This window comes from Petromyzon marinus, chromosome 9, assembly GCF_048934315.1.
Source record: "Petromyzon marinus isolate PM22_M1 ecotype Great Lakes invasive population chromosome 9, UKy_Petmar_22M1.pri1.0, whole genome shotgun sequence".
NCBI lineage: Eukaryota > Metazoa > Chordata > Hyperoartia > Petromyzontiformes > Petromyzontidae > Petromyzon > Petromyzon marinus.
In genome coordinates, this window is record NC_133675.1 from 1969031 (window position 1) to 1995056 (window position 26026).

The window sequence follows — 26026 nt, forward strand, 5'->3', positions numbered from 1 at the left end:
CAAACTCTAAACGTGCGATGTTGATTCTGAATGTGGAGGGAAAAACCGGAGAACCCGGGACCACAGAGAGAACATGCAAACTCCCAAATATCAAACCCATGACTTCCTGCATACCAGGCAAGGTAGTTAACATCTTGCCACTGTGGCGTAACTTGACCGAGCAGCGAAAGCGAAACACACACGCATGTACACACTGCACTCGGCGCAACAAGTCGATTCCATCGACAGCTCTGAAATCAATTACTCGAGCTCCGAGCGCACTGCTTGGCGAACGTCCAAATGCCACGTAATTTGAACACCACTCGTCTCGTGCCACACTCCCAGGGGGTGCGCTGGCACTGCCGAGGGTTGAGTTCAAGCCCCGGGTGGCCCTCCCCGTCTCCTGTGCGCGTGCAGATCCAAGGCAGCAGCCTGGGTTGGACCCTGGGCTACATGCTCAACCAGACCAACATGGTGCCGGCGGTCCGGCCGCCCAGGGGCTCCTTCCTGCCCGTGGGCGCCTTGTCGACGCTGCTGCTGCTCTTCTGCCTGCTCCTCCTCGCCTCCCTCGCCATCTGCTTCGTCCTCGTCCGCCGCGGCAGCAGCAGCAAGCGCCGCGCGGAGGCGGGCGGCGCCGAGGCGGCGACGATGAGCTCCACCGTCGTGTCGTGAGGTGGTCGGGGCGCACCCCCCCCCTCACCACCAGCAGCCCGTGGCGTCGGTCGGGGGGCAAAGGGGGGGGGGGGGGGTTCGCGCAACGGGGCAGTGCGGTGGTGCGTGGGTTGAGGACCGGTGGCGGTTCGGCGGCCCCGAGGAGCGGCGATTCGAAGGCACGACGACGACGACCTGCAGCTTCAGGCATTAACTAGACCGGGCAGTGTATGGGAAAGCAGGCTTTGAGACAAAATTAAGAACAAAACGCATAAATTAGATGACGCTTTCTAGCGCGCGTTTGTCTTGGGACGTATTTAATAAGCAGCACGGAAGCCGACGGCGGATAGGCTTTCAAATATGAAAATGCATTTTCACGTTTTGCAAGCATTCGATCCAACACGTTTGTTACACGGAAAAAGCTGCTTTGGCAGGTACCCCAGCTAGGTTTACAAAGGCTAACTGTGGTGAATAACCATTATCGATGTTTGGTTTTCTCTCAGGCAAGTCCACAACTTTACACGAAAAGTTTCGTTCACGGTGGAATCATCTCTACGAGGGGTTATCGCCCCCCCCCTCCCTCCCTCTCCCCCCCCCCTCCCTCTCCCCCCCCCCTCCCTCCCTCTCCCCCCCCTCCCTCTCCCCCCCCCTCCCTCCCTCTCCCCCCTTTCGTAGATGGAGGATAATGCATAAACTCGTTGGATGAAAGGTGTTAAAAACGAGAATTTTAGCAGTCGGTAGCCTCGGGATTGTTTTGTTTTTTACTTTTTGCAGCAGTGTTATTTTCGTGAAGCTCCACGGGTGACCCGGGACTCTGGCGTCCATAGTTGTTTCTCGTCCACCTCTGTGCTCGCTCACCGCGTCGTTCGTACCCGCGCTTGCGAGGGCCGCAATGAAGCGCCTTCGCTAGCTTAACCTCCAATATGAATAACAGCCCAGGCCTAGAATAACAGAGTTGTGTCCACAAAAATTGTTACATTTACCCAATGCTCGAATAACGCCGGCTGTGCGCGGACACCCGTCCGTGTCGTGTGTGTGCCGTTGCTGGCACCCGCGACGCCGTTTTGCAGGTGGAGGCGTGTGCCTGGAACTTCGTTCGCACCGTACGTAGCCAACCGTGCTGATCGGAGGTGCCAAGCGCGGCTGGACGGGGCGTCCTCCTCCTGGGCACAGCGTTACCCCCAGGGGTCGCGTTCGTGCCGCGGGTAGCGGGCTAATGGCTGGCGCTGGTCGTGTGAAAATCTCAGGGTGGCATGGGGGGGGGGGGGGGGGGGTCGCACGCTAAATCCCGGGTGAGTGGCTGGAGCCGCCCCCACCGCTGTGGAGGACTCGGGGGGGAGGGGGGGGTGGGGGAGATCCATCGCAGGCCGAGCTCGGGCCCCTGCGCCGGGGCGTCGCGTCGTGAGCAGGGCAGCGACGGCTCGGCGGGCCGGGAGCCGAAGGGCACTTCCCCCGTGGAGCTCGGAAAAAGCCGACGCGGCTTGGGGCCTTTGTGCGACCGTTTTGTTTTGTGCACGCGCAGGCGTTTGGTAAATTATCTGTACGCCGATGTTTATTAAAAAAACAACTAAATACCCCGAAAACCAACGAATGTACAAGTCTGACGCCTCCCTGATGAACGAGGCAACGTCCGGGCACAGCGAAGCGGGGAAGAGAGCGAGGTGGCGATGGTCTCTGCTCCTCCTCCCCCGGACAGACGTCACGGACACGGAGCGCGGGGGAGTCGTTTCACGCGCCCGCCCGCTCCAGATCTTGCCCCCCCGCGCCTACTCCTTGTCCGCGAATGTGAAGGTCTTCAGCGGGTCTTGCTGCTGCCTCTGCAACGCAACACCGCGCCGTGCCGCTCGCTCAACACCCGCGAAATCCCTCGACCCGTGGCGGAGCGCCGACGACATGGGCCCCGGGTGCGAGGAATCAAATGGGCGCCGCCCCACCGCACCCCGCCCCCCTCCCTCCCCGATTCCCGCTCCCACCTCATGTTATCGCCGTTCCCCTCCCTCGTCACGGCTCTAGGTGCCAATGGCGCGTTCCGCTCACGCGGCTCGAGTGACGCGGTCACGGACGCCCGACCGCGAAACCCGACGTGGCCGCTACCCCTCCCGAGCCCCAGCGGTTGGCCACCGCCCTGGGCCACCTCTGCCGACGTGGCCCCCACCTCCCCTGCCCCCCCCTCTTCGTAGTACTCCCTCCGGCGCGTGGACTCCGGCCCGGTTGCTCGGTAGCCACGTCGTCGTCGTCGCCGCACGCGTGCGCGCTCACCTTGGGCCTTCTGGTGGTGGCCGTGCTCGGGCCGGGCTTGTACCGCTTCTTGCTTCCCCGTATGGGCCGCGCAATCTGCTTCAACGTGGGAGGGACTGGGGAGGGGGGGGGGGCGGAGGCGAGGGGAGAAAGCGTTTTGGGGGGGCGCGAACCCACGCGGTTCCACGAACGCGGAGACGCGAGGCCGCGTGCTGCCACCCAGTGGTCGAAGCAAGCGGCTCTCGCGATCGGAAGGTCGCGAGGTCAACTTCAGCTCATGAGCCTTCTCGTGTTGGTTAAGTACCAGAGATCACAAGAGGTAGCAGCACTATGGACAAGCTTGCCTCTACCATAATAATGTGGAATTTCCACCAGTGGTAGATTAGTACCAATCCCTGCTGAGCAGTACACGTATGTATGAACATTGAAATAATTTCACACCGTTCATAGCCAACCGTGCTAAAAAGAGGAATGCGAATGATATTCTTTGGGTCTTTCGGTAAAGTCACGTAGATAGGTTCACGACAACATTTCGATCGCAACACAAGCGGTCGTCATCAGGACCGCTGATGGTCGTCATGATGGTCGTCATCAGGACCGCTTGTGTTGCGGATGGACCTTCCCGCTCGCCCGTGCGAGCGGGAAGGACCAAGAAACAATACCAATGAGCCAATGCAAACGAGCACTCGTCCAGCAAATCCGATCCCTGCAGCATGGCCATTAGTCAAACTGCGGACCCGTCGAGCGCTCGCGATCCAGGCGGCGGCCGCAGGCTGTGCGGTAACGACAGAGGCTCGGGCGACAGCGCCCCCCGGTGGGCCGGGGCCACCGCCCGCGCCCTGCCCCGCTCACAGGGGCGCCGTGCGGACCGCCAGGGAGGAGGGGACGGGGAGGCCGGGCGCGGTAGCACCGCCAGCGCGCTCCTCCACGGGCGCTGCTTGTGCCCGGCGGGGGGAACTCACTGAGGTAGTCGGGGACGTTCCTCATGTGCGGCTTCACGACGGCCGGGTGCAGCGCCCGGTCATGCCGCAGCAGCTGCAAGTCGCGCGGGTTGTCCTCAAAGTACGTCTGGACACAGGGGGCGTGCGTGAGCGCACACACACACACACACGCGCGCGTGATGCTCACGTACGCAAACGCTTAACGCGCCCGTAAGCGCACGATTAACGCTCGCGTGCGCACACGCGTGAGGTCACGCTCACCTACTCGCACGCGTGAGGTCACACTCACCTACTCGCACGCGTGAGGTCACGCTCACCTACTCGCACGCGTGAGGTCACGCTCATCTACTCGCACGCGTGAGGTCACGCTCACCTACTCGCACGCGTGAGGTCACACTCACCTACTCGCACGCGTGAGGTCACGCTCACCTACTCGCACGCGTGAGGTCACGCTCATCTACTCGCACGCGTGAGGTCACGCTCACCTACTCGCACGCGTGACGCTCGTGTACGCGCACGCATGAAGGGTACACACAGTGACATGTACACACGTTGCATTCGTGCTCATAGGCCAAGGCCTTCGCGACTAAATCCTTAGGCCTCCACACAACCCCCAAGCCTTCACTAAATCACTAAACCCCAAGTTCTCTGCTCTATCACGAGGTCTTGGACGAGGCCGCGAGGTGCACAGATACCCCGCGTCCGGCGCTAAGCCCCCCAGGGGCTTCCACTCCACCCCGAGCGGGCGACACGCCGGAGCTTGTGTCGGCACGAGTGATGGAATCGCGGGCGGCACCTTGAGCTTGTCGGAGTTGAGCAACTCCTGCTTGATCTCCTTGAGACGCGCCTCCTTGATGGCCTGCTTAGTGACGGAGCGCATGGCGTCCTGCAAAGACAAAGATCCCCCTTCAACAGACTGTGCTGTCATAGGTGTCAGCGAGCACCTTTGAAGGCCGGCACGGCACACGAAAGGGGTGGGTGGCCAGCACCATGCACGGCGCTCTACATGCGCACACGTCTGCTACACTACCACTCCACACACACAGAACACGACTGCTACACTACCACTCCACACACACACAGAACGACTGCTACACTACCACTCCACACACATACATAACACGTCTGCTACACTACCACACACACATACATAACACGTCTGCTACACTACCACTCCACACACACAGAACACGTCTGCTACACTACCACTCCACACACACACAGAACGACTGCTACACTACCACTCCACACACACACACACAGACAGACAGAACACGACTGCTACACTACCACTCTACACACACACAGACAGACAGAACACGACTGTCGTCAATGTTCGCGCGGTTCACACGGGAAGCTCGTGGCGCCGCGGCCGCCACCTTTGTTACGAGAGAGCTCGGGGGGCCGAGCGTGGCCGCGGGAGAGCGAGGGGCCCCGAGCGGAGGCTTCCTCACCGTGCAGCGGTAGCGGAAGCCCTCGATCTCCGCCATGCGGAACTGGTAGGGCTTCAGAGCCGCGCTCTCTTTGTCTCCTGCAACGGCAGCGGGAGACAAGGGCGCTGTCGGGTCGCGCTTAAAAAAAAAAATGTTCCCAAGCAAAATACATCCTCAACGTGAATTATTGACACTCCCGAGGCCACCTCGGGCGAATATAAAATAACGATCGTGATTATGGGTGGCCGCTCGCTGCTCCGATGACGTGACTTCCCGTGTCCAGAGTCGAGGGACCACCAGAGGATGGGAAGTGGGGTAACAGCCTGCATTGCGTGTGATCACTGTGAAGTTCTAGACCCAAGGTGGGGGGGGGTTAAGGAAGAAGCAGGGGGGTGACTGTGTTGTATGAGATGGATGTGTGGGGGAGGGGGGTAGGGGGTGGTGGACGCAGGCAACTGACCTGCCAGGATCGTCTCCACCTCCTGCAGCAGCGACATCTCCTTGTGGTTGACGAACGTCAGCGCCGTGCCCTGGTTGTCGGCCCGTGCCGTCCTGACAGCACCATCAAAATATCGAGATCAGTGCGAGATGGAGGGGAGGTCGAGGGGAGGTCGAAGGGGAGGTCGAAGGGGAGGTCGAGGGGAGGTCAAGGGGAGGTTGGCGAGGCGCCGCGTACTTGGTATGCAGCACGGCGTGGATTCCTGCAGCGTGTTCTCAACGAGGCACACACACACACACACAAAGACCCCCCCCCGTATAGCCTTAACAGACTAAGTATTGGCCGTGAGCGGGAATCAAACTCGGGTCGCCGGGTTAATAGCGCAGCGCGCTAACCGCTACACTACCGCTCCCCACACACACACATATACACACATCCACCACACAACACAACCCCATCGCCCGACTCACCGGCCCACGCGGTGGATGTACGCCTCCACTGTGGGCGGGAAGTCAAAGTTGATGACGTTGGACACGTTCTGGAAGTCGATGCCCCGGGCCACGCTGTACTCCTTGTCCTTACCCCTGCACGAGCACACGGCGACAATGGGAGACCACGCAGTTACCACGCGACGTCGACTTAGGCAGCAGAGTCGAGACGCAACGGCGTCTGGAGATGCTGTACGGATACATATTTATTTTATAGAGAGAGGCAGTCAAGTTAGTACGGTCTTGATCCTGGACTTGAAAAGGTATCAGGGTTGGTTTGTACGTGGGTCTCTGTGTAAGTCTATTTTTGTCTCTATGCGAGTCTATTGGTCTCTATGTGAGCTTATGAATCTGAGGGTTTATGTGGTTTACGTATAGTCTAATAATTGACTGCATCACGAATGGCTGTAGAGAAACAGAAGACATTGACTTCACAGAGTGAGAGCGAGAAGCAGTCAGAGAGACAGAGGCTGTCACTCATAGGCAGTGGAGATGAGAAAGATCTTGAATTTGGACTTGAACAGGGGGCAGGGGAGTCCACAGCATGAATGGCTGGGGGAAGGGATTTTCAGAACTCGAGGTCAGCAGAGCAGAATGAGCGACCTCCCACTCAAGCACAGGTTAACCGTTGGCGTTTTGACTGGAAGCCTCATTTGCCGGAGCGGAGGGATGCGTGAAGAGTCGAGCGTGATGAGAGTGGAGAGGAGAGATAGAGGCAGGGGAAAAGCCAGGGAGGATTTCAAAGACGGAGTATGCCATTAACGTTTTACATTTTGTATCAGTTCCACGAAAAGTACTGTAAACCGAAGTAACTAAAAATAGAATTCACTTATAAGTAGAAAAATAAGTAAAAATCACTCCGTGTGTGCAAGAGAGCCGTTTCCACTGCCAAAACAGAAAACATAATGTAAACAAAGCCAAACTTGATTTGAAGCTTTTGTGACTGCAGGAATTACTCTTTGGTTCTTTCGGTAAAGTCACGTAGAAATAAAATTAAATAAATTAAATAATAGAATACGACGTTTCGATTGCAACACAGGGAACCGTCATCAGGTAGAACTGTTTTAATTTTGTATATATATACCAGGCTCTCATAGGTCCATTTGCTCTTTCTCTCCTCCGGCTGGTTCGGGGTAGATTTCCACACATCTCTCTGTGTCTCTATTTGTCAAATTTCACTCGTTGAAGATCGTCATCAACCAGGCTATGCGTTAACTGTGTGTTAGCCGACTCTCTGTGTTGCATTGCATTACATTTTCCAAAAATTTGCTAAATTTAGTTCTCAAACTGCAGATTTCTCTCTCTAAAATTTACCAGGCTCTCATAGGTCCATTCGCTCTTTCTCTCCCTCGGTCACTTTGGGGTGGATTTCCACACAACTCTCTCTAAAATGTACCAGTCTTGTTGAGTCTTTGAGTGACATGCTAATTTCTCTGTTCCAGCAGCAGGGGTGGGGCACGTCCGGCCCACGGGCCGTATGAGGCCCGCAAAATCATTTAAAAGTTCCAGCCATCACATTAGGGGTGAGTTAATTAAATGTTTGATCAAATATAACAGGCTAATCTTTAAGTAAATAATTTTGTATGGCCTGCGAATGATGTTATAAATGTCCAAATGGCCCTAGGCAGAAAAAAGGTTCCCCACCCCTGATTTAAGGCCTCGACACAGAGGCATTGGGTCTCTGTGTGTATGTGTTGTGTCTCTCTCTGTGTGTCTGTGTGTTGTCTCTCTCTCCTTGTGTGTCTGTCTGTGTGTCTCCATGTCTGTGTTTGTCTCTCTCTCAAATTTAGTTCTACCTGATGACGACTGCTTGTGTTGCAATCGAAACGTCGTGTATTCTATTATTATTTCTTTTTCTACGTGACTTTACCGAATGAACCAAGAAGTAAACAAAGCCAGTTGAGGTCTAAACGTTCATAAATGGGCGTCGCCGATTGCCTGAGGTATGGCTCAGCTCACTTACGAGCGCTCCGATTGGCCGAAATTGGCCCCCGCGTGCATAATGTAAACATACCGTTAATTAAAATGTTAACGTTAAGTCGAATCCATGGGGTCCTATGGGAGGCAAAAGGTTAACCGAAAAACCAATCACCAATGTCTACTACTGTAGATCCAGGATGGGGTTGTGAGCCAGCAGAGGGCTCAGGGTATTTGTGGTTACACGGCAGGGGCTGGTGGGGAGTCACGCAGGGGAGAGAAGTGAGAACGCTGGTGTGTGTGTGTGTGGGGCTGGGGCAGCTGCTCCTTCTCACCTCTTCACTGCTTTCCTCTTCCTGTTCTTGGACGGCTCCTCCTTCTTGCCCTCCCCGTCCGACGAGGGCCGCTCGCGGTTGGCCATCTCGGTGAGTGAGTGCTCGTCGGTCGCGACGATGTAGTCGTAAAAGCCCTGGTTGAACTGGCTGATGATGTGGCACCTGGGGAACGCGGTAGTGGCGAGCGTTTGAGCCGCGCCTCGTCACCAGGAGGGGGGGGGGGGGCGTTTGCAATCGATCTTCCGATAGAATCCCCTACTGCAAAAAAACTTGGAAAGGTCCCTCATGAAAGGGGTTTTGAGACTTGGTGAGACTCGTCAAGACTCTCCTGGGTAAACTATCATAATAGTAATAATAATAAAATCCTTCTTATGCCATGTCGGTCTCGGCGCTGGTCATTGCTGGTTGAGGTTTGCTTAACCGGTATTCTGATGTTTTGCATCACGTGATGATCAGTAACTCTAAAGCGACAAGAACAATCCTAGTGATGGCATGTGCCTTTGATGCCGGTTCACCAATTTCCTCCCATACCACAGATTTTCCTTACAAAGTAAACTCTCTAATATCCCCATGCAGGAAACTGCTGCAATTAGGACAGCTACTGATTAAGTTAGCATTGTTTACATTGCCCTTGTAAAAAAACCAGAGTACTAATCAACAGCCCCAGTTTTGTTAGCACCAATGAATCAATAATAAATATATATTTTTTGTGGGCCCCTCGGGAATGTATGTATGTTGAACTTCTTTCGCACCATAAGGAGCCAACCGAGCTAATGAGTCTCGGACCCTGGACAAAAGTTCCCGCCACCCTCCCCGACCCTAAATCCGGGCCTGGTGACAGGGCACGGAGGTGCACGGAGGGACACGGCGGGGCAAGGAAGGACACGGAGGGACACGGCATGGCCCACCTGGAGTGCACGGGCAGTTCGGAATTGAGCACGCAGGCCGGGAGGCTGAACTGCTCGAGGAAGAGCTTGAGGCGGTAGCAGCGCTCGATTGAGTTGACGAAGACGAGCGTCTTGCCACGCACAAGCCCCAGCTTGAGGAGCGTGTAGACCAGCAGAAACTTGTCCTCCTCCTCGCACTTGACGTGGTACTGAGCCAGCTGGCCGCTGTCGGGCAACTGCGACTCTTGCAGCTTGAGGGTCACCTGGGGGGGGGGGTGGGGGGACGATGCGGTGAGGCCTCGTTGGTGACTGGGGCCTCGGCTCTCCGTGGACGTCGAAAGATATTTAGTCTCAATGCTGTTCTCAAGTAGGGGAGTGTTATCGCCTTTGTATGTGGAGGCTTTCTTTGGGTCCTCCCCATTTTCCTCGCACGTGTTAAAATGGAAATGAAAACTTCCTGGGGCAGGACCCTCTTGAAAAAGGTCACGAGACTCGTTCAACCTCAATCGTTAACCACTCCGTGGAGGGGACGTCCCCGTGGCTTCCGTGCCAGGCTAGGTACACCCCGAGCTCCTCAATTCTACGTGGGAAGACCAGGAAGACAGGAGTTAATAGGGGTCATCCGGGATAAGCCGGCGTAAATCAGGGTCGGCCAAGTTCAAGTCAGGGCGCCGTGGTGGCGAGATGTTAACTACCTCGGCCGGTATACAGGAGGTTGTGGAGTCAATCCCGACCCTGACGCCTGCTGCTGTATTCAGGACCAAAATCAATAGAGATCCTACCAACCGCCTGGTTACAAAAATCAACAATATCATCACTGATTCGACATCTTTAATCAAACCAACCAAGCGGCTCTCTCTAAAACCCTCTGCTGCTAGACCACCCAGATTTTATGGTTGTGTCCTATCGTCTCCACCATTGACTCACCCACCTACAAACTGGCACGATTTCTGTCTGAGACCCTGCTTCCATTCACTGGCAAGACCACCTCAGCTGTACTTAATTCAGTTCATTTGGTTTCTCTAATTAAAGACATCTCACTATCTCCAGGTGATTTGTGTGGTCTCTCTTTTCACCAAAGTTCCTGTGCCTGACACCATTGCAATCATTGAAGATTTGGTCCAACAAGGACTGAATGCTGATGCACCAACCCTGGTGAGACACTGTTTTACCAACACTTACTTCACCTGGAATGGTACATTCGACAAACAAGATTAAGGTACCCCAATGGGTTCTCCCTTATCGCCAGATGCCATCCAGGCATCCACCTTACGTCCTTCCTTGTGGAAGAGATACGTAGATGACACGTCCGTCATCTGGTCACATGGCCCTCTAGCACTGAACCAATTCTTCAACCACATAAATTGCATACACCCAGCCATCAAATTCACCATGGAAGTAGATAAGGATGGCAAGTTACCATTCTTGGATGTTTTAATCGAAAAGAGACCAGATGGCTCATTGGGACACTGTCTACAGGAAAGCCACCCACACGGATGCCTACCTAAAACCTGACTCCCACCACCATCCAGCCCAGAAGAATTCCTTCATCAAAACTCTACACCATAGAGCTCGATGTATTTCCGACCATCATCAGCTAGCCAGTGAACTGGAACACGTACACCAAGCCCTCAAGATGAATGGATATTCGGACCGTACAATCTGCAAAGCTGTCACCCCAACCGTGGGAAAAAAAACATCTGAGGACCCAATCAAAACCATCACCTTGCCATACATAGCAGGGGTCACCAAAAATATTTCCAAAACCATGAACAAACACAAGATCCAGGTTCGATTCAACACAGTACATAAAATTTGTGATCTGATCCCATCTGACATGCAATACCCCGGTGTCTACAAACTAAGTTGTGTCTGCGGCAGTAGTTACATTGGGGAAACTAAACGACAAGTCTCGGACCGTGTTCGTGAACACAAGGCGGATCTGAAACACGGCAGAACCAATAACTCGGCCATGGCTGATCATTGTATTAACGCTGTGGGCTCGCACGATATTGATTTTTCATCAAGGATTTGTTCATGAAGCCATCCAGATATATAAACAGACACAACTTAAACCGAGAAGATGGGTACAAATTGAGCAATCATTGGAAGGACGTGATTAACCAGGTAAAGTCTTAACTTGCAAAGATGTTTCAATCCTTTCGACCAATGTTAACTGACTCTCTGAGTTTCATTACTAGGTTGGATGTCTTTGTATTGACAGGCTGGGTGTCCACTGTTCCAGCCTCTGTGGTTGGACCATCTCTAGCTCCACCCACCTGCCTTGATGCACCCTTCTCAGGCCTCTATAAGACCTTGTCTCAGCAGCTCTCTCTCACCTGAAGACGGTTGCTTGTGTTGCGATCGAAACGTCGTGATCTATTTTTTTAATTTATGTGACTTGACCAAAAGAACCAAAGAAGAGTATATTTGGAGTTTGCTTGTTCTCCCTGTGGTGGTGAGGATTTTTCTCTGGGTCCTCCTGTTTTTCCCTCCACATTTAAATGCATGCGTTTAGAGCATTTGGCTCCTTCTGAAAATGAGCTACATAGCTCAGCATGCCTTACCTGGTAAAATAATAATAATTTAGCTTAGGGTCAGCGGCGGTCAACAGGGGGGGCGGCGGCGGCGCTACTCACGGGGTTGTGCAGGATGAGTTTCTTGAGGGCGCTGACGTCCTCGCTGAGCGTGGCCGACATCAGAAAGGCTTGGTAGATGTTGGGCAGGTGCCTGGGAGCACACACGGGTGGGGGGGGGGGGTCTCGTCACTGCTGCTCAAAGTCGCTCACCTTTTGCAGGAGGAATTCGCTGCTGCGATTTCCCTACTACTGCTGTTACTGCAAGTCAGCTGCTATAGCGGCAATTCACCACTGCACACACGTTCGTGTGCCCGCGTGCATGTCTGTTTGTACGCATCCATATGTAGCAATGTGCAACATTGTCTGTATGTGCGCGCACGTTTGTGTGGTCCTTTGTTGTCCTTCCCCCGCACCTCTGCCCCAACAGCCTGCATGTCTATATGGGGAATCTTTGTCTGTGTGCACCTGTGTGTGCATGTGTCCGTGGGTGTGAATCCACATGCCTGTGTGTGCGTTCATGGGTTGCGCGCGTGTTCACGCGTGCGTGCGCTCGAGGAACTGACCCCAAGAGGACCTTGAGGTCGTTCTCAAAGCCGAAGGAGAAGATGAGGTCCGCCTCGTCGATGACGATCATCTCGAGCGATTCGCGCAGCGCCAGGTTTTTCTGCTGCAGGTGGCCGAGCACGCGGCTCGGGGTCCCCACCACCACGTCCGGTTTCTCCATCAGTAGGGGCCTGCCCCGGGGGTCCACGGGGTCACGTGGGAGGGGGGGGGTGGGGAAACCTAGGTGAGACGGCTACGTGCACACACCCGCGCTCGGCGACACCGCAAGGTCACGGGCCAAGCGTCGTCACGTCTGCTGTTCGGGCTCCGCCCCGGCACCGTTCGTCGCGAGCGAGCCCCTCACCTCTGCGCGCTGAGCTCCACTTGCCCGGACACGTCACACACGCGCACGTCACGCGAGCAGTACGACGTCAGCTGACCCAGCATGCGCGCCGCCTGCCGGCCCAGCTCCTTGGTGGGGACGAGCACCAGCGCGCGCACCGCCGGCTCGCACACCGCCTGCCAGCCGGGGGGGCGGGGTGGGGGACACGGGGGCACAATCGTTCACTCGAGTGGGATTGCGAGATCTCTAAAACTACACACAGCAGCAACATTTGAAAGTTGGGGGAGCCAATCCTTGGGGGCCAATGTTGAACAGGCGGTGGGGGGAGGGGAGGTTGGGGTCAAACGACAGATCACAAATGGCATGGTTGGTTTGGCTCTGAGAAGGACCGTTTCGAAACAGCAGGGCTCGGTATCGTGTCAGTCGTGAACGTTAGCAGGGTGGGCAGCGAGCGGCCGCCATCGTGGCGCCGGGCGACACCGTGGTGCAGGGCGTCGTGTGTCGGGCGCACACCTCCTTGGCGGTGAGCACGCGCTGGATGAGCGGGAGGGCGTATGCCGCCGTCTTGCCGGAGCCTGTGCGCGCCCGCGCCAGCAGGTCCTTGCCCTCGAGCGCCAGCGGGATGGCTCGCTCCTGGATTAGGGTCGGTTGCGCCCAGCCCAGCTTCGCCACCGCCTAGGGGGTTGGAGGTGTCGGGGTGGGGGCGGGGGAAGAGGAGGGGGGAGGGAACTATTGGTCATCCTCTTATGCATCACCCCAGCACCAAAAGTAGGCAATGATCATCAATGTGGGAAGAAAACTGATAGGGAGTGGCACAAACTTGCCAAACAGACACGAGCATTCGCCCTCTTCAAGCATGCCAGACCCTCACCATGCCATATCCGGGCTCTACGATACATTTGACTACTATTGAGCCGTGACATTGCCAACACGGTGTAGGATAGTATTGACAAAGCTCAATTATTGCAACTCGCGATTCGACGGGACGTCTGGCAAAAACGTTACCAAGCTGCTTGTACAAAATTGTCTGGGACGTGTGGTGACGGGTACTGCAAGATCTGACCGTCCAGCGTTCACCGGGCTGCATTGGCCTCCGGTTGCCGAACGAATACATTATAAGGTCACACTCATTACACGCAAAGTGCTTGCCACGAATGAACCACAATACCTTGCTGATCTCGTCAAGGAGCATGAACCACCGTGCGAACATCAGTTATCCTTGCAGCCGCTTTTGGCTAGCCATCGAACAAAGAAAGTTACCGTATCGCACGCTTTCTGATGCGCTTCTGCGGCCGTCTGGAACGCACTTCCTTCCGATATTAAGAAGCCACTGGAGCTATGCACTTGTAAATGTAGATTGAAAACTAATTTCTCTGTATGTTGAACTTTCACACCGTTTTCTGTGACTCGTCATTATGTCACCCAATGCAGGATCCTTCTGAAAACGTCCTACGATTAAGTGTGGCTCTCTTGGATAAATAAGTAAATTATTATTAACCACACCAGCCAACCAGATCCTATAGCCAACCATAACCACACCAGCCAACCAGACCTTAGCCCTCACCATCACGACACCAGCCACCCAGACCTTAGCCCTAACCATAACCACACCAGCCACCCAGATCCCAACCCTAACCACACCAGCCACCCAGACCCTAGCCCTAACCACACCAGCCACCCAGACCCTAGCCCTAAAAACACCAACCACCCAGACCCTAGCCCTAACAACACCAGCCACCCAGATCCAGACTCTAGCCCTAACCACACCAGCCACCCAGACCCCAACCCTAACCACACCAGCCACCCAGACCCTAGCCCGAACCACATGAGCCACCTAGACCCTAGCCCTTAACCACACCAGCCACCAAGACTCTAGTCCGAACCACATCAGCCACCCAGACCCTAGCCCTTAACCACACCAGCCACCTAGACCCTAGCCCGAAATACACCAGCCACCTAGACCCTAGCCCGAACCACACCAACCACCCAGCCCCTAACCACACCAGCCACCTAGACCCCAACCCTAACCACACCAGCCACCCAGACGCTAGCCCTAACCACACCAGCCACCCAGACCCCAACCCTAACCACACCAGCTACCCAGACCCTAGCCCTAACCACACCAGCCACCTAGACCCCAACCCTAACCACACCATCCATCCACCCAGCCCCTAACCCTAACCACACCAGCCACCCAGCCCCTAACCACACCAGCCACCCAGACCCTAGCCCTTAACCACACCAGCCAACCAGACCTTAGCCCTCACCATCACGACACCAGCCACCCAGACCCTAACCCTTAACCACACCAACCACCTAGACCCCAACCCTAACCACACCAACCACCTAGACCCCAACTCTAACCACACCAGCCACCCAGACCCTAGCCCTAACCACACCAGCCACCTAGACCCCAACCCTAACCACACCAGTCACCCAGACCCTAGTCCTAACCACACCAGCCACCCAGACCCTAGCCCTAACCACACCAGCCACCTAGACCCCAACCCTAACCACACCAGTCACCCAGACCCTAGCCCTAACCACACCAGCCACCTAGACCCCAACCCTAACCACACCAGCCACCTAGACCCCAACCCTAACCACACCAGTCACCCAGACTCTAGCCCTTAACCACACCAGCCAGTATCCCTAACCATAGCCACACGAGCAAGCTCCACCATCACCACTCTCGGCCCTTGGTTTGCTTTCCGCTCGAACTGCTCACAGACCACCGTCACGTGGCTGTTTGGATGGCTACTCGATTCACCAGGGATTTAAATCGCACACTGGCAATTAAATCAAACACCGGTCCACTGCTGGATGAAGACCTCCTCACGCTGTGGGTCGCGAGGGTTTGTTTGACCATACTTCACCACGCTGGACGGTGAAGAGAGAGGCCAGGGCCGGCTCGGGTAACACTCGCCACTGTCGTTATCCTTGGTTTACAGCACAGCGTGCTCACTTAAAACGAAACATAAAACGTTGTTTTATATAAAAGTTGTTTTATATGACCAGGTAAGGCCACTGACCTGCATCGCTCTTTCTCAGAAGCGTCCTGGCCACACATAAGCTCAACGAAGTGGCTCATCATGTGGAAATGTATGGCAGTAGCCAAGTACTCTGAACGCACGTTTCTAACAACGCCACCGCTGCATGCAGCCCTCTGAACTGTCCTTCACTCGGGCTGCGCCCCCGACCCCTTCACTGAACCGCGGCAGACGCGGACCGCAGCGCAGAGCTCTCCCGCCCCCAGCCACGAGAGCGCGAGGCTCGACACGAGCCGAGGCGCGGTGGCTACACGTGGGGGGGGTGGACCCCGCGGCCTTCCCGAGGCTCGTCTAACTCGGCGTGGCGCGGCGCACCTTCAGGATGCGGTCGTCGAGTCCCATTTCGTGGAACTGCAGCCTCGCGGGCTCCGCCATGGCTCCTCTGCTGCCGCTGCCTCCTCCGCCGCCGCCGCGCTGAGCTGGGGTTGGGGTCCGGGCGTCGAGAGGTAGAGTCCAGCTACTGCCGAACGCGAGCGGCGTGAGATTTTCCACTCACACCTCCAACTACTACCACCACCACGTGTGTCTGAGCTGTGCGTGATGACGTCATCATCCCGTGATCTCATCGTACATAATGACGTCATCAACCCGTGACCTCATCGTGCGTGTTGACGTTAACAAAAACTCCCGCACGCGTGATTCTCAAACCTCGTCGTACGCGATGACGTCGCGGTCTGCCCCGAGCTTTCGGGGGCGCACAAGGGTGCGTGATGACGTCAAATCATCCACTTCGCAAGGTGACATCATTCATTCGCTCGCTTGGTGACGTCACGGCGCAATTTTTTTAAAATAAAAATGTCCTGCGTAAACGTTTTTGCAGTTTATAAAGCAACATTTAAGAATGCTTGAGTCTTGGTTGTCCCAGGAAGAGTAAAGCTAAAGGCGCAGCCCCGTCTACCATTGCCTGCTCACGCCACTGCTGAAAGGGCCCCCCTCTGAAGTGTATTTTGGCCTACTCTTTCACATTAGGGTATAGTGCACGCTACAGAACAAATAACTGAGTAACAGTACTACAAATCTAGACGAGGACACGGTGGAGTGATGACGTCAAAATATTATTTTACCGCGGTGACGTCGCCAAAATTGCCCGAGATGACGCAAAATCCCGTGAGAGCGTTCCCCTGTGCCGACGTCACCACGCACACCGACGTGATGACGTCAGGGCCGCCCCTCACCCCCCCTTCCCCCGCGCTCGTTGAGGACAAAGAGAGGTGGGGATCGGCGAGAGAGGCGCGGTGACGTCACGACGCACGGAGGCCGCGGCGTGCGCGAAGCTTTGCCTGGCGAAGCTGCTCCGAGGGCATAAACGGCGCGGTGGGTCCAGCGGCGAGCCAAGTCCCCGCGGGTTGTGGGGAGAAGGAGCGGCGAGAGCTCGGGCAGAGCGCGAGGAGCCGAGCTGCCCCCCCGCTCGTCCGCCCGCCCGCGAGCCCCACTGCCTCTCGCGGCATCCTCACGGCCTCGCGCCTACGGGAACCATGCGCAGCGAGGAGGGCGAGGCCTGGGATATGGGTGGCGAGCGCGGGGTCTCGCGGGTTCGGGCTCGCGGCCGTGGTCTCTGGGCGTCACGGCCTGGGGTCTGTGGCTCTCCCGCGGCCCGAGTGCAGGGGTCCCCGAGGCTCGCGTGCCCGTCTCTGATCTCGGTGTCTCGGGACATTGCCTCTCTGTGCCTCGCGGGTCCAGGGTCGCGAGTCGAGGTTGTGGGTCTCTGGGTGCCGGTGTCACGGCCTGTGGGTCCTCTTGAGTCCAAATTCTCAAAGACCGGTCCACCACGTCTCCCTGCCCGGGGTCTGTGATCCAGGGGGGGGTCTCTTGGCACCGCGATGCTCCATGGCAAGCTGCAAGGTGGGTGACCCGGCTGACCCACCACGGTCTCTTCTTCTGTGTCCCCTGGCGTAGGTGGTCGTCAGGATGAGGCAGAAGAGGAAAGCAAGCGCCATGCTCCCGGGTGAGTGGGGAAGGAGAGAGAGAGAGTGAGTGGCGGCCTCATTCATTCGTGGCCAAACGTCCCAAGGCAGAACCCTTCCCCAAAACGAGTCTTGAGACTCGTTGATGTGTTTTATTTTGTCTGTTTACGCACCGTGTATATCCGCAAACTGCATGTTCACCGCTGCCGCCAAAGCAGAAGGGGCTGTCGGCCGTGCGGGCCGCGGTGTTGGAGCGTGTTGATGACCGAGCCGTAACCATACGAGATACGTGGGGATGGATGGAGACTCGGAAGTGGACCTAGCCTGGTACAAGAGCTGTTGCGGCAGAGGAGGCCATTGTTGAGCGAGCGAGGATGTGACACGAATCCTGCTGCCCGAGTTCCCGGCCATGGCTTGCAGTGGTGGACGAAGTAAATGCGTGCCAGGTTTCCCCTAGGTCGGCTGAACCCAAAATGAGTACCTGGTGCGGTGTGTGAACCTGAGCTGCGGGGAGATCAAGGCGGCCGGGCATGGCACTGGCCACACCAACACCCCCCCCCCCCCTACTCGTGCCCTGGTGTTCACTTTAATAGGTGCTCGCTAATCTCCCTCGACCAAGCAATCTGTAAAGGCTGTACGGGTGATCTTTGTATTGTTGTCTGACTGTGTGTGTGTGTGTCTCAGGAGGGGACAGCAGAGAAGGGAGCTCGGGACAAGCGGTAATTTAACTTTTCTCACTTGAGTACAAACTGATGCTAAATATCTCCCGTGTCCACGTGGACTCACTCTCTTCGGTCATATATGAATGTGGAATGTTCACAGTTGGCTTATGGGTGTAAATAACCCCCCCTACTCGTTGTTGGAGCAGGAAGCAACGGCAGTGAACCACTTGGTTTTACCACATATCAGCTGCGAGTGAAGAATATCGGTCGGTGTGACCATCGGGAGACGAATATTTTTCTCTCTCTAGCAGGGGTGGGTGGCAAAGTTCGAGCGGGGGAGAGGTCACGCGAGAAAGATGGCAGAAGCAGTTCCGTAACGGCTCTTTTCTGCGAGATGTTAACTACCTCGCCGGGTATACAGGAGGCCATGGGTTCGATCCCAACCCTGACAGCCCGTAGATATGTAGTTTACATTTTCTCCCCGTGGTCGCGTGGATTTTTCTCCGGGCCCTCTGGTTTTTTTTCCCTCTGTGTTTAGAAACACGTGTTTTAGAGTATTTGGCTGCTATACATTTCCACGTGATAAGCCACTTCGTTGAGCTATCATTTGTGGCCATGTTTGTGTGATGTATGTATGTTGAACTTCTTTCGTACCGTATGTAGCTAACCATTCTAATCGGAGGTTTGGGTGTGATTGTGTTTGTGCATGTACAAGCACGTGGCGGACGCTGACAACAGTGACCACTGGACTAAGTGGTGGCTCCCTGTGTCCCACAGGATGGTGCGGTGAACGTGGTGATCTGTGACAAATGCTGGGAGGGTGCGGGCGATGTGGTGGTCGGGGCCGAGGGGAAGTGCTTCTGCCTCAAGTGCGGGGAAACTAAAGGTGAGCGACTCGGGTAGAGAGAGAGCGGGATACTCGGAGAGTGCACGAGATTTGGAGCGAGGGAGACTGAGAGAGAGAGAGGAAGACTTGGGAGAGAGAGAGGAAGACTTGGGGGAGAGAGGAAGACGTGGGGAAGAGAGAGGGAGACTTGGGAGAGAGAGAGGGAGACTTGGGAGAGAGAGGGAGACTTGGGAGAGAGAGAGGGAGACTTGAGGGAGACTTGGGAGAGAGAGAGAGGAAGACTTGGGAGAGAGAGGGGGACTTGGGAGAGAGAGAGGAAGACTTGGGGGAGAGAGGGAGACTTGGGAGAGAGAGAGGGGGACTTGGGAGAGAGAGAGAGGGAGACTTGGGAGAGAGAGAGGGAGACTTGGGAGAGAGAGAGAGGGAGACTGAGAGAGAGAGGAAGACTTGGGGGAGAGAGGGAGACTTGGGGGAGAGAGAGGGAGACTTGGGGGAGAGAGAGGGACACTTGGGGGAGAGAAAGGGACACTTGGGAGAGAGAGAGAGGAAGATTTGGGAGAGAGAGAGGGAGACTCGGAGAGAGAGCGGGAGATTCGTAGAGGGAGACTTGGGAGGGAGAGTACGAGATTTCAGAAAGAGGGAGACTGGTAGGGAGGCTGAGAGAGAAACGGGGGAGTCGGAGAGAGAGAGGGAGACTCGGAGAGAGGGCATAGACCAGGGGTGCAAATGCATCATTCCGTTATAGTGCTCGGTAGCGAAGTATAAGAGAGAAAAGGTGATCATATGTTTACGTGTTTGATTTATGTCAATACTAGACATGTTAAGCGTCATCGCCCCACAGCAAGTTTCACAAATTGTCACAATTCGAATTGTCACAATTCGTGATCGCCACTTGATCCCGTATTGTTTCCCATTTTCTCTGTCTTGTTTGTGTAGATGTGTTAACCCCATTAGCCTAAATGTAACGCGAGCTTATCGTTTGGATAATTTGCGAATCATTGATGGTTTGCGTATGCAGTTAAGGCGTGCATCACGAGCTTTAAGCATCTTCATTAATCGATTAATCGAAGCTTCCTTGCACGCCTAGTTAACACGTCTAGTTGTTAATCCGCCTAGTTAACACGTCTAGTTAACATGTCTAGTTGTTAATCCACCTAGTTAACACCTCTAGTTAACACGTCTATTTGTTAATCCGCCTAGTTAACACGTCTAGTTAACAGGGCTAGTTGTTAATCTGCCTAGTTAACACGTCTAGTTAACACGTCTAGTTGTTAACGCACCTCGTTAACGCGCCTCGTGTGTTCCACAGCCCAGTCGCCCTCAAAGAGGTTCATGTCCATCAAGGAGGAGGCTGCACAGTTTGCCTACCACGGGAACCACCACATGGCCTTGGCTAACGCCTCGCTCTCGCTGCCCGGAGGTGAGCGGCGGGGAGGATCTAAACCACCGTCTCCTCCGCTTGTCCCTGGATGTTTGAGCCACAGGTTGATTCGTGAATGTATTTTTGCTTGGGGTGCACTGAATTGCACTGATTATCCAATACCTAACTAGCTGTTTAAATTTGAAGCCAAATATTTTTAAAATGTATTTTTCACCAAACTATGAAGTCTCTCTGTGATTGGCTCGGTCTGTCTCCCTGTCTCTATCAGTGTCCCCCTTTGTGTGTCTGTTCCCCTCCATTTCTTCTTTTTTCAGTCTTCTCTTGTCCCTCTTTCTTTCTCCCTTTGTGTCTCTGTCTTTGGCTGTCTCTCTCTCCCCCTCTCCATGTCTTTATTCTTCTGTCTCCCGCCGGTGCGGTCGTCAACGCAGCAGTGGTGGCCGGACCGTCGTCGGCCGCGGTGAGCTGGGCCGACAACCTCCCGTTCGTCCCGTTGGCTGAGGCGTCGAACCCCCGCCAGTCCCCGGCGCAGCCCGAGGCCGAGGAGGCCGCCGCGCCGCCGGGGGTGTGCGCGTCGGTGCACAGCCTCCTGCACATCTCGCAGGGGAAGCCACAGAAGAAGTGAGCGTGTGGCCGTGCGTGAATCGGAGGGGTGGGGGGGGGGTGGTGTTGGGGGTGGGTTGTTGGTGGGGGGGTACAGGGCTCAGATGAGTCACAATGGGGCTCTACATCTTCTTTTTAATTCAAATGACATCATAAAACGCAATAGCGATTAGCATGGTTGGCTATGTACAGTGCAAAAGAAGTTCTATATACATACAGAAGGCCTCATTTACTGATGCAACTCGGAAAGCCCAAACAAGTCCAGAGTCTGCCTGTGCAGACACCTTCCACTGGAAATCTTTGGTTAATATAGGCCAGCTCACCGTGATTATCGACCAGGGGCATGTAGCGTGAACCGTAGGTTGGCGGGAGGGGCTGGGCAGGGGGTGGTGGTCACAAGCATTGGGAGTGGAGAATCACTGGTGTAGAGGGCCCAGATTGCTGATTGGTTACGCTGTTATACTGCTCGTGCTCGTAGAAAAACGCACGTTTGTCAGTTTGCAAACGGTGCGAGGCGAGTGTCCGTGTGTGGCGTGATTTTGCAGGTACGACGTGACGTGGGCGGAAATCAACAGGCGGTCGGTGTCACCGGAGCGCCTCTCCCCGTACTGCGTCAACTCGTACCTGCGCAACAGCAAAACGGCGCTGGCCGTGGTGCGCGCCGAGCTGCAGGACAAAGGCCTCCCCATAAACTCGCGCTCCGGCGTGGTCACCACGCTCACCAAGCTCTGCGAGGGTACGGGGACGCTTGGCCACGTGGCCACGAGGCCCGCAGTAGCAGCTCGGCCGTCCGTTCCGCCGCTCTCGCCATGGCCCAGCCGCAGCCGTGATAGCCGCTTCTTTGGAGGTTCACGGTTCGAACCTGGAGGCCGCCTTGATTATAATATATATCTTTTGTTTATTATGAATTGAAAACTAATTTCTTTAGAAGTTGTGTTTAGTTTGTTGTCCTTCCACCGCACTTCCGATTAGCACGGATGGCCTCATACTGTGCGAAAGAATTTGAACATACATACTGCGGTGTGTAATAGCCCTGATAGTACTACACACCGTCTGTGAACGTTAAAGATCCCGTGACGTCATTCGAAACAGCAGGCCAATGTGTGCCGGCATCATGGTCCAAGTTCGCCAAGTTAGAAAAAATACGCGGCAAGTTACTCAATTGAAATGATACACGGCAAATAAATCGCCCTCTCCTGCGGAAACTTGGCAGGAGCCTCCTGAAAAAGAGTCGTGACAATCGGGATTTCCTGCGTAAGGAAACATTAAAATAAATAAAATAATTCATCGAGTTCCCTCCCATGGCTTGGCCTGTGGGGAGCTCGGATACCCTCTGTGTGATCCGCACTTGGCACGGCCGTCCGCCTAACCCTGCGGTGATCACTGCGACCGTCTGGGAGCGCGCCGTTTCCCTCGACCGCGTTTGCGATGCTTTGCTGGAGCCCCGTGCCCTGCTGCTGCAGCCGCTGCCACTGCTGCCGCTTTTACCGGTCGTAGGGGAGGTGAAGGACCTGGTGGAGGACATGCAGTTCCTGATTGCGCAGTACGTCCCGCGCAAGCTCATCGTGTCCACACATGCGCAGGACCTGCACGGAGACAGCACCGTCGTGCGGTTATCGCAGCTGCAGAGCACCGTGTAAGAGCACCACCTGCCTGTTTGCCCATGGGAATTAGCCTCGCCGCTGGTGATTGGACAGCTGTCATGTGCTCTGATGGACGGGACCGCCCTATCCGAGGAAAACCGCACCAACGATTAACACGGCTATAATTTGTGGCAAGATTGCTTCTGAAAAGAAACTAATAGCTCAGTGGGCCTTACCCAGAGGATGAACACGAAATTTAGCACTCTTCTGAAATTCGTGGTCTGCCAGGCAAGTGTCTAACTGTGTCGTTGGCCGACTGGTTTTGCATCACGTAAATTTTTCTTAGGTTTGTTGAATTCTCGTCTCCCATCTTCTTGTTGTATTTACCTCCGTGCAGTTTAACGCTCTCTATGTGTTGCGTTGATGTCACCCTATGTGCTATTTGTTTTTTACGCCTGATGAAGATCGCTTGTGTTGCGGTCGAAACGTCGTGATTGATTGATTTTAATATAATTTTACTTCATAAACTGACTTTACCGACAAAACCAATGAGTCATTTATGCAGTCACGAAAGCTTTAATTCTATATTAACCCACTTCTACGGGGAAGTCACCTTTACAATTCTGTCCTAAACCTATTGCGCCCCCTGATATTTTCCTGCCCCTCCCCCCTCTGCTGCTGCTGCCGTGCCCCCTTGCTCTCTTCGGCCCCTCCCCCCACCTCTACTGCTTATTTTAAGCCTCTGTCTGTTCATCCCTTCGGCCCCTTTTTCTTGCTTCTCTATCCGTCTTTCCTCTTCTTACCTCTTGTGTACATGTATTTCTGATACCTTGTAACTCGTATTTGTTCACTCTGTCTATGCTGGTGTGTTCAACCCAGAGGATGAACACGAAATTTAGCACTCTTCTGAAATTCGTGGTCTGCCAGGCAAGTGTCTAACTGTGTCGTTGGCCGACTGGTTTTGCATCACGTAAATTTTTCTTAGGTTTGTTGAATTCTCATCTCTCATCTTCTTGTTGTATTTACCTCCGTGCAGTTTAACGCTCTCTATGTGTTGCGTTGATGTCACCCTTTGTGCTCCCTCGCTATTTGTTTTTTACACCTGATGAAGATCGCTTGTGTTGCGGTCGAAACGTCGTGATTGATTTATTTCAATATAATTTTAATACATACGTGACTTTACCGGAAAAAAACAATGAGTAACATAAAAAATAGTTGAGTTTTAGGTTATTTATTTGAGTGATTTCATTAACTTTCCTATTCTTTGCACTGTATTGTTTATTGTTTTAACTTTCTGACCCACCCCTACTGGACATCTCTGAAAAAGTGTTTCACAGCTCATCGGATTTCTCCAGGATAAATATATATTTTGTTCATATATACATACAAAGCAATTCCCCCTCTGCTGTGTGGTTGAAAAGCAACCAAATCTTTCGAAACTCGAGGTCACCGAGTTGTCGTCGCCTGAAATGCGGCGACGTGTGGCTCGGTCTGGCTCGGTCTGGCTCGGTCTGGCTCGGTCTGGCCGCGCTCGTTTAACGCGTCACGTGTGCACCCCTCCCCTGCCTGCCGCCGCAAACGCAGCGCCATGCTGGACGAGTACAGCTACATCATCCAGCAGCGCGGCTCCCGCTTCAACCAGGTGACTCACGGCCTGGGGCCCGGCATGTTCAAGGCCTTCATCAAGCTCCTCAAGACGCTGGCCGAGGAGGAGATCGAGCACCTGAGCAGCAACTGAGAGCGATTGAGAGTGACGTTGCCCCACACAGCCTGGTGCCTCACCCTCCCCCCGCACTTCCCACGCACCCCTTCATGAACCCCTCCCCCCCACGCGTGACGGCCCCCAGCCACCTCGCTGCGAATCCTCGCCGTGTCGGAGTAACGCGTGGGCCAGTAGTGATAGCCGAAGTGAAGTCTCCCTGCTGTAAGCCACCCGGCTGCATTAACTAATTCTACAGAGAGGTTCTGTCATCGACGACGGAATTGCTTGCGTGTAGGCCTCGTCGGAGGCCGCAGGTTGGCGAGCGAGGTGCTGTCGCCTCATTTCCCGGTTATGTTTTCGGCTCAGTTGGAGGCCCACCAACTCCACATGCGAGGCCGGGCGCTGCTGTTCCCTATTGCCGCGCGGGCTAGTCCCCCTCTCGCCCCCCTCTCACCCCCCTCTCGCCCCCCTCTCGCCCCCCTCTCGCCCCCCGCGGCACTCTCCACAGGCCCCTGTGTCGGATGTACAACCACGCACGGGGCTTCCTCCCGTGTTTTATTTCGTTTATGTGGATTTACGTTTTCCTAAATGCGTTTTAATGAAGTTTTGGTAAAGCTAATCATGCAGCCAGGTTTTGGTGGGGAAAAAAAAAAGTCCGACCCGTGGAACCGTGCTTTCTGTTGTGTCGCCGGTGCCGTTGCGCTGCTCCGCTGTGCGTGCGCTTTGTGTGACGGAGGAGCACGTGGTCGGTCGGTCGGTCGTGGTGCGTGTAATGCCGGGACCTCTGTCGTAAACGATCGTTCGCGTGAATTTTATTTGTAACCAGGTTTCTTCGCATGTTTAGACGGAAGTCTCTTTTTACAAAGGAGACCTGGGGTGCAAAGTACTTTATACAGTTTCGGTGCGGAACAACGATGGCAAACGTTGAATAATTCGACGTGTCCGAGCTAAATACAATGAGCCTTCGCAAGCTCGTAAAACCCGCCTCTTGGAATAATTCGCACAATTGCAAAGGTGCTGTGAAGTAATGCCACTCTCTCCAGCCAATAGGACGCCAATAAGTTATCGCTCATTGCATTTGGGTTCGTGCACAAAATCCACCGTCAACTGGTCTTCATCGACAAACTACTGGCCTGTTCACTCACAAATAGCACCGTCTACCAATCAATTCCCTAGCTCCATCGTCATCCACTCGATCCGCCGGTTCCACAGTCGGCCCGGTCCGCTGCGCGGCGAGTGGACCAACTCTCGTCGCTCGCGCCACAGTGGACGCTGCTGGCCAGACTGCCGCCTGCCACTGCCGCCGCTGCTGCCACTGCCGAAGGCCGTGGATGTGGTGCGGCGTTGTTTTCGAGAGCGGCGGCAGCGGCGTATGAAGAGTGCCGCAGCAAGCTCCCGTGCTCTGCTGCTGCTGATGAGTGTGTGAAATAAGCGCCTGGTGCTTTTGTGTCGTCGCTGTGTTTTGTTAGCTTTGAATAAAATCCCGAAATCCGTCGTGACTCGAGCCTCTCGTGTGTGTGTGTG

General features: G+C 54.9%; 3 protein-coding genes across 8 annotated transcripts in view; 2 read left to right on the plus strand and 1 right to left on the minus strand.

Annotated features, from left to right (window-relative positions):
* The window catches only part of LOC116940713 (ectonucleoside triphosphate diphosphohydrolase 8-like), a 21324-nt gene extending 19107 nt beyond the window's left edge, over window positions 1-2217 (plus strand). For all 3 annotated transcript variants that reach the window (XM_032950877.2, XM_032950876.2, XM_076065806.1), the window contains one exon: window positions 397-2217. In XM_032950877.2, the coding sequence (XP_032806768.1) occupies window positions 397-651 (255 nt within the window). In that variant the 3' untranslated portion in view covers window positions 652-2217. The remainder of the gene's footprint in view (window positions 1-396) is intronic.
* On the minus strand, window positions 2165-16388 carry DDX56 (DEAD-box helicase 56). The gene is made up of 14 exons (XM_032950875.2): window positions 16139-16388; window positions 13287-13448; window positions 12795-12949; window positions 12451-12621; window positions 11948-12038; window positions 9330-9571; window positions 8422-8583; window positions 6152-6265; window positions 5703-5794; window positions 5264-5340; window positions 4606-4695; window positions 3831-3936; window positions 2890-2984; window positions 2165-2447 (listed from the first exon to the last, which is right to left on the minus strand). Exons 1-14 carry the CDS (start codon window positions 16196-16198, stop codon window positions 2397-2399), a joined length of 1668 nt encoding a protein of 555 aa, XP_032806766.1. The 5' UTR covers window positions 16199-16388; the 3' UTR covers window positions 2165-2396.
* A 626-nt stretch (window positions 16389-17014) lies between these two features.
* On the plus strand, window positions 17015-26001 carry LOC116940714 (transcription factor AP-2 gamma-like). Of its 4 annotated transcripts, none has more exons than XM_032950880.2 (9): window positions 17015-17137; window positions 17720-17768; window positions 18415-18446; window positions 19167-19275; window positions 20546-20656; window positions 21046-21235; window positions 21763-21953; window positions 22715-22853; window positions 24385-26001. In XM_032950880.2, the coding sequence occupies exons 2-9, from the start codon at window positions 17732-17734 to the stop codon at window positions 24536-24538; spliced, it is 963 nt and encodes a 320-aa protein (XP_032806771.1). In that variant the 5' UTR covers window positions 17015-17137; window positions 17720-17731; the 3' UTR covers window positions 24539-26001. The 4 variants fall into 4 exon arrangements, with proteins under 4 accessions (XP_032806771.1, XP_032806769.1, XP_032806770.1 ...); XM_032950878.2 differs by having other exon boundaries at window positions 17017-17137; window positions 18412-18446; XM_032950879.1 differs by having other exon boundaries at window positions 17017-17137; window positions 18412-18446; window positions 21049-21235.
* The last annotated feature ends 25 nt before the right edge of the window (window positions 26002-26026 follow it).

Excerpts from the sequence above, each read along its gene's own strand:
- DDX56 (XM_032950875.2), bottom strand. The coding sequence starts at position 16,198 with ATGGCGGAGCCCGCGAGGCTGCAGTTCCACGAAATGGGACTCGACGAC. Across the intron at positions 13,449-16,138 it reads TCGACGACCGCATCCTGAAG|GCGGTGGCGAAGCTGGGCTG; the intron begins GTGCGCCGCGCC and ends CCAACCCCCTAG. Across the intron at positions 6,266-8,421 it reads AAGAGGAAAGCAGTGAAGAG|GGGTAAGGACAAGGAGTACA; the intron begins GTGAGAAGGAGC and ends GTGCTCGTGCAG.
- LOC116940714 (XM_032950878.2), top strand. The coding sequence starts at position 17,732 with ATGAGGCAGAAGAGGAAAGCAAGCGCCATGCTCCCGG. Across the intron at positions 20,657-21,045 it reads CTCGCTCTCGCTGCCCGGAG|CAGTGGTGGCCGGACCGTCG; the intron begins GTGAGCGGCGGG and ends TCGTCAACGCAG. Across the intron at positions 21,954-22,714 it reads GCTCACCAAGCTCTGCGAGG|GGGAGGTGAAGGACCTGGTG; the intron begins GTACGGGGACGC and ends TACCGGTCGTAG.